Here is a 7,317-nt window from a genome sequence, read left to right as displayed (position 1 = left end):
CTGCGTTCATGTGTCATAGGTTTTACTTATGACTTGTTTGTTAAAGTTGATAACATGGCAGCGCTTTTGATTTTCTCAGTGTGCTTGATTTTGCTATTAACAGTAATAACTCAGTTATGCAACACCACAAAAATAAAAGGTGATGTCTATTCTTTTAAACTTAAGCAATCGCCAAAAATCAGCAATTTGCCCATTTTGCTCTGTGTTATCACCTGCTCCTTGTGAGGAATACAGATGCCCAAACTATGAACACTATTGCATTTTACTTAGCACTCATGGGTTTGTGTTTACTTAACAGAGCTTATAAGTAGTGTAAACCAAATTGTGGCCAGTGGTCAAGTTGTCACGCATACAACCCCAGTCTTACACCAGTATAGTCCAGAGAAAGTAGCAGAGATAAGACATGGTGGGTGTCCCAGGCAAAATGTGCTCCATCTTCATCTGCACTCTACTATCATGGCTTGAGTAAATCTCCCTGGTTTACATGAAACTGTTTTTTTTGTCAGAACCAGAACCTAAAACTAACCCAATCCTTTTTCTGTTAGCTTTTTTTCATAGTAGAGATTGATGCTTTTGAACATCAGAAAACACTGCGTATTTGCCAAGTTGGTTGTAGGTACCGGTATTTCAAGAGAGATATTCAGAAATGTAGCAGGCCATTAATGATTGTGACAATAAAGGTGAACTGTGACCAACACATGATCACTACCCCATGCATATAAAACCAGGCATTAACTATATAAAAACTGGTAATGTTTACACAAGGTGTGGTAAATGGTCTAAAATTTCATCCATGACTAAGTCGCTCATTTTACCACCCTCAGGGTTTTATTGATGTTAAAAATGTTTTTTGGAGGTTTATTTGCACAGTAGAGGATATCCCACAGCAGGAGGATATCCCAGGACAAAATGTAAGTTTCTGCACCAAAAGCAATAATTTTTTTTTACGCTTGCCTTAAACAATTTCGCTTTTTGGTGCAAAATTTTGTGCCATTTACTGTAGCTGAGAAAGAAAACAGTGTTGTTGATGAGATGAGTTGTTGTAAGATGAGTTTTATTCATACCACCAGGTAGGTTATAACAAAAACTAGTTTTGTACACAGCTGCCTGTTGAAGAGCCTGACGGTATTTGTGATACAAAACTGTGTAAGCCACTGAAGCCTGTATTCATGATACAAAACTCTGTAAGCCATGCTAGCCTGCATTCATGATACAAAAATCTGTAAAAACTGTAAACTGTAAGCCACGCTAGTCTGTATTCATGGTACAAAACTGTGTAAGCGACACAGGCCTGTAATCATGATACAAAACTGTGTAAGCCACACAGGCCTGTATTCATGATACAAAACTGTGTAAGCCACACAGGCCTGTATTCATGGTACAAAACTGTGTAAGCCACACAGGCCTGTATTCATGGTACAAAACTGTGTAAGCCACACAGGCCTGTATTCATGGTACAAAACTGTGTAAGCCACACAGGCCTGTATTCATGATACAAAACTGTGTAAGCATGGATTACATCCATTCCACACAAACTCACACTGTATGGACAAACTACATTTATATACATATACTTGTAATGACTGTACAGGTGTGAATGACCATGCCTCCTATTGGTCCTATTTACTGCTCAAAATCTTAAGAGCCATTGTTAAACAACATCCCAATACACCTTGGTCAAATTGTAGCACTATAGTTCTAACACATAAACTACAGTTACAATATACATGTGCATACATATGAATAGAATACCATGTTACTATCATAAACTTATGAACAAATCTGGCTTGACAATTACAGTTGCAAGTCTACACTACACTACACTACACACCCTTTGAAAGGACCATGTGAACTGTTCACACCATGAAAATACGCTTACTTGTTACAATAATGTAACACATGAATAAAATAATGAGAATGATAGTGTATATGTGCAATCTGGTGTGTGCTAAAAGCTGGATCTCCATCTGTTACATGCCAGAGACTTACCCTGACAAAAGGGTACCTCTGTGTTAGAGGTGAAGACACCAGCTGAGATATGCTGGTAGGGGGCTCTGAACCAAAGAGGATCTAGTGGGAGTGGGGAGGGGTCTGACTCACACAGAGGTGCCAGTGGGGGTTCTGAACAGCAGGAAAGCAAAAAGACAGTCACACATGATGGTTACTGGACTTTGTGTGAGCTGTTCTCTCACGTTCACCATGAAAAGAAGATTCTCCAATGCAATGACATCACTCTACCATGTGACAGCTTTCTTAACTTTTAACTTTTAACTGAATATATGACACTCATGTGCCTCTATATATAATACATGCACATACCATATACATGTATACATGCACATACCATATACATGTATACATGCACATGTATGAATGTGTTTCTACCGCAGTAGCACAAAAGTCAGACACAAAAGCTCTGTATACACAACTGCTAGAAGAAAAATGTAGCTCAGTTTACCACCAATGTTAGATTTTACAGAATAACACATCTGCTGCTGGAGGAAGGTTGTGTGAGGTCTACTGCTTCCACACTATCATTCCCCTTCGATACGTTTTCACTATTTTCTTCTTCCTCAAATGAATGCTGAGGTGTTTCAAAGATACTCTCTGTATCAAGCAAGCTTTTCTGAGCCACCGGGGTTTGGAAAGTGTCCAGGCGGGTGGAACTGTCCAGGCGACTTGAGCAGTTGGAAATGTCTCTCAAAGACATCTCTCTTAAGCTACGCGATGGAGTTGTCTGTGATGTACTTTTTGGGATGATACAGAACGAATCTGACAAATCAGAGCTGACATTGTTATCCAGATCTGCTCTCTTCTCGTACCTCGTGACGAGCTTTTCTGAGATTGTGGTTGTTGGGTAAGAGAGTTTTAGCTTCTTTGCTGAAGAGGGCGGGTGAAAACTGCGTGTTGCTACAGGAGCAGGAGACGCTTCTACGGCCTCCAGGAAGCGCTTGGAGCGCGGCGTTGGAGGGAGCTCATTCCTGCTGGCATTAAAACTGATTTCTGTGTCACTCATGCTAGGAAAGATGAACTCTTCTGCAGGCTCCATCGTTAGTGATGTCACAGCAGACTTTTGTGGGAACAAGGAATCTGTGGATTCTGAGCGTGTTTCCGACATCTTTGAGACGACAGTTAGAGATTTTGTGGAGGATGTGCTGGATGTTAACAGTGATGACATGGGTACTGCAGAGGGATTGGACTGTGTTGTGGAGCCAGACACAGTTTCCTCCAGCGTCTCTTCAACCGGAATCTCCCCCATGTGGTCTCCTGCAAATGTGTAGGTTGACAAGACGTTGACTGGTTCCCGAAACACTAAATTGTTCTGGGACTTGTCAGACGACAAAGAAACTTTGGAGGAGATAGTTGTTTTGGACGAGGAGATAGTTGTTTTGGACAACTTGGATGTTTTGGAGGAGGTAGAGCCTTTGACACTTTTCTTGCTGCCAGAGCGCAGCGGCTGTACATTCTCACTGGCAGGCTTTGGCGACATAGGGGTCAGAAACAAGGGCGTGGCGTTGGCCAGAAACATTGATGATCTCCGTGACCGTGTCATCACACCTTGGTGGCTAGGAGAAGTGTAAGTCGAGTTTTTAGCCTGCCTGACATGTCGACAGTTGAATCCTGGAATCTTGGCATTCTTGTACCTGGACGGACTGGATACTTTCTGGTACATAGATGACCTGCAGAAGACAAGCCACAAGGATCAACATTAGCAAAATGATTTAGCCTTTTCTTTGAATGATCAGCCCAATCATGGCACTGAGTCAACTATATGTACACAACATGAAACTGAAACATGTATACTGCTACAGCTTTTTCAGGCCTAGCTAATATCTGAATATATGCATTAGAAAAACATGAACCACCAAAAGGAAAACGTAAAATATTGGAAGATAACATGAATTTGGAATACCACAATAACTGATCTACATGTGTTTGACTGATGTTAATGTTGCACATGAGAATATTGGACTTCTACCACCTTTTACAATAGAAGGTCAGATTTGTGGAAGGCGTCCGGAGAGACCATCACTCTTCACCAGGTACCTGTCTAACCTCCACACAATAAGCCACAGTCAAACCAGCAAAACCTGGGTTCAAGGTCATGAAATCTCTAGCCAAAGTGAAAGGGCTGTGGCGAGAGTGACACATTAGTTGAATAAGCCAACAAGGGTCCCCAAGCCTCATAATCTTCGCCATACAAAGCACATGTATTCAAACTGACCTTCTGGTGTTTGGTCTCCTTGGAGAGAGTGGCACCTGGAAAAGGTCTGCATGGCCTGACACCCACCCAGGACTCGGTGCGTGATTAGCCTTACCGGGGTGTCTGCAACAAGAATACCACAGACAATACGAGATGCATATTGATCAGTGGCGAGGGGAAAAAAAAGGGTGTGGGACAGAATTGAAACGTGCATAAAAAACATGTACAATTTGTAGTAGTTTCCTTCATTAGGCCATACTTAAAAAATTCTCTGTTGGGCGTGACCCAACCCTTTTGAAGAAAAAATGGCTAGGGATTTATTTTTTTTTCATTCTGGTTTATGAAAAAGAGCATTGACAGGAAAACTGAAAAAAAGAAGGAAATTCTGTCAAAAGCTCTGAAGTAACGCTCTTTTTTTCTCGGGTCACCTCTATCAAAATAGTTTTAATAATGGCCTTATTTGTCTCTTTCTACTCACTGATCAATATTCTGAGAGACCTACCCCTAATTGCTCAACGTTTTCAACCACACTCTGCAAACAATATTTTGAAACATTCTACTGTGTGTAGAGATATAATTTCACACAATTTATGAAGCTTCCATCTTAAGAACACAGACAAATAATTTTTAGCATTATTTTCACAATAATTATACGTATAAATTCCACTGGAAAACGAGCTTTAGTGGTTGAAACACTGAAGATCTACAGTAGTCTCCCGGTGTTCGTAAGCTTGTAACCTTGACATGGATCCTAAGCCAAGGAGTTTTAAAAATGAAACGCTCTGAGAAAGGCCACCTCAAATCTTTCCCTTCTTTCTAGTGATTAGACAAAATTATGCTCATAAAGGGGAATGTTTCACATCACAATTTCTACACCTGTAAAAACACATTTGTGTTAACTGTGTTGCTTGTTAGCAAAGTATTTCCTTGGCTAACTTTTACCTACCTCCAAAATAATACATTTTCAAAGAATGGAATTTCCAACTTGAGCCAATTCACGTGCAGTCGACCAATTTCAAAACATGGTTTCAACAACTTCAGGAGCTCTACATGACTGTCACTGTGTGACATGAAATCTCATCTAAGTCAATGCCTGATGGCGTGCAGAGCTGAACATAACAGATGTGTCACCAATGTTTACGGGCATCACAGGTTATTCTTACGACAGCCTGTTTTTAGCAATAATATTTCTCTTTGAAGTACAAGTACATTACTTGTAAAAGGCTAGGTTATTGGTAATCTAACAGTAAAAATACCATTCTATCACCATACCAAATCAGTTTTACACAAATTTACTCACTTGTGTGGAACTTTTTTATTTCTCACAACTTTACTTCTACTGGCACTTGTGGAACGAGTAACTCGCAGGTTTACCTTGGAGGGTGGCATGATGATCACTGCTTGATGACACTATAAGACAAGAGGCACAACAAAATTAACATCTTTAAGATTTTGAGGTTAAATAACATATAATTAACTAGTTTGGCAAATATATATGTGTTTGATTTAATGTTAAATTACATGACTTGAACACAGCTGTTCAATATGAAGAACTGTAATAGAGCTCCACTGTCTAGCACTAACCCTAGGCCAATGGGGCACATTTCCAAACTTGAACTGCTTCAGCCTGTACTGGTTGAAATAAGGTTCTTCTGTCAGACAACTGAACGCTATGCAGAAAAATACTTAATTAATATTTTTAGACTTTTTTTTGAGAGTTAAATAAATTCAAATGTCTAAAGTCTATGATGAGCTATATGTATTATGTATAAACATGTAGTTGCGGTAAGATAACATCTCAAAAAGTCGCCACAATATGGCTGAAATGTTGCTGATGTGGTATTAAGTCATACTCTTTCATTCATTCACCCCCAAGAAGTTTGTCTTAAACACAGCTTTAGATGATCGAATTGGAGTTATTTATCACAGATAAAAGATTACTTTAAGAAGTCACAAAAATTTGAACTGTAGGTCAAAAAAAAATAAATAATAAAAATAAAATAATAGTGATGTGACACCAGACTACTTGCCACTGATAAAAAGTTTTGAATGCATTTGATTCCATGATGAAGCAATTTTCAAGGAGTGTACTTGGCGATGCTTACTTCTATTTTGAACTGTCTTTACTTAGCTTAAGACAGTTTCGTCTACATTCAGCTTTTTAAGAAATTCTGTTACAAAAGCAAGTGGACATCATTCATTTGAATCATTTAATTATGATGTTATTCACAAAAGTTTATTCATGTACAGACCTAACTCGGTAACAATGTGACAATCATCTGTGGTGCAGGGAAGAGATTTAGATGACAAAAAGGATGGGGGGTTATAACTGTTTGATTTTTAAAATACATGATCATGTATAATTTACTTAAACTAAGGAGAAGTGTGACAACTACCATGAGAATAATTTTATTCCAGTCCAGTGTATTTATACGTAAAATGCAAATTACTCAAGTCAAACTTCTTCACGCATATCTGTTTCAACAAATTGAATTAGACAATTTTATTGCTGAATAAAAAAATCAGTCTCCACTATTACACACCTCGGGCAGATCTACTATTATTTGAACAACAACAACAACAGCACAATAACAACAAATCGGAGTAAACCGCCCCTAAACACAATATTTGTTATATCATTTCTTTAACAAATGCCTGTAACTTAAACAGGCTATTTGACTGGTAATTTAAAGTAAGTTAGTACCTACTTCGGTGCGAAATTTGCCTTGACTGTGTCAAAATAATTGACATCAAGTTTCCCAGCATAGGCGCCAAAATTGTAACGGTGAATGGAACGGCGCTCATTCGACGTACTTTGAAATGGACATGTGTTTATATGACCTTTGTACATAATATCCAAATATGGAAGTATAGCCCACGTGACCTGCCCGTAAAACCCTCTTAACCAATCAATTTAAAGGCACCGTTAAATTTCTCAGGATATTCCTACGCACGCTCTTCACAATGTTTTACCGCATTTACACACTACTCCAAAGAATTTTTACAAAAATTATAAGTAGTTAGAAGCTAATTATGTACTTAACAACTTATTTTGTAATAAACTCTGTTAACTGAAGTGTAAAAATTATCCATACAGATGTAAAAGCAACGTG

The 7,317-nt window shown here is 38.8% G+C and overlaps 1 protein-coding gene across 2 annotated transcripts; it reads right to left on the bottom strand.

The window, feature by feature from the left end:
* Positions 1-1,033: 1,033 nt before the first annotated feature.
* LOC135468321 (uncharacterized) lies at positions 1,034-7,010 on the bottom strand. Of its 2 annotated transcripts, XM_064746506.1 has the most exons (5): positions 6,913-6,959; positions 5,789-5,874; positions 5,505-5,614; positions 4,226-4,327; positions 1,034-3,680 (listed from the first exon to the last, which is right to left on the bottom strand). In XM_064746506.1, exons 1-5 carry the CDS (start codon positions 6,953-6,955, stop codon positions 2,474-2,476), a joined length of 1,548 nt encoding a protein of 515 aa, XP_064602576.1. In that variant the 5' UTR covers positions 6,956-6,959; the 3' UTR covers positions 1,034-2,473. The 2 variants fall into 2 exon arrangements, with proteins under 2 accessions (XP_064602576.1, XP_064602577.1); XM_064746507.1 differs by lacking the exon at positions 5,789-5,874 and having other exon boundaries at positions 6,913-7,010.
* Positions 7,011-7,317: the final 307 nt, after the last annotated feature.

The sequence above is a fragment of the Liolophura sinensis genome, chromosome 6, assembly GCF_032854445.1.
Source record: "Liolophura sinensis isolate JHLJ2023 chromosome 6, CUHK_Ljap_v2, whole genome shotgun sequence".
NCBI classification, from domain to species: domain Eukaryota; kingdom Metazoa; phylum Mollusca; class Polyplacophora; order Chitonida; family Chitonidae; genus Liolophura; species Liolophura sinensis.
This window is presented reverse-complemented; position numbering and strand designations above follow the sequence as displayed.

Coding starts and splice junctions, on each gene's coding strand:
- LOC135468321 (XM_064746506.1), bottom strand. CDS start 6,955: ATGTCAATTATTTTGACACAGTCAAGGCAAATTTCGCACCGAA. Junction 5,875..6,912: donor AAGGCAAATTTCGCACCGAA/GTAGGTACTAAC, acceptor TTTTCTGCATAG/CGTTCAGTTGTCTGACAGAA. Junction 4,328..5,504: donor AATAAAAAAGTTCCACACAA/GTGAGTAAATTT, acceptor TTCTTGTTGCAG/ACACCCCGGTAAGGCTAATC.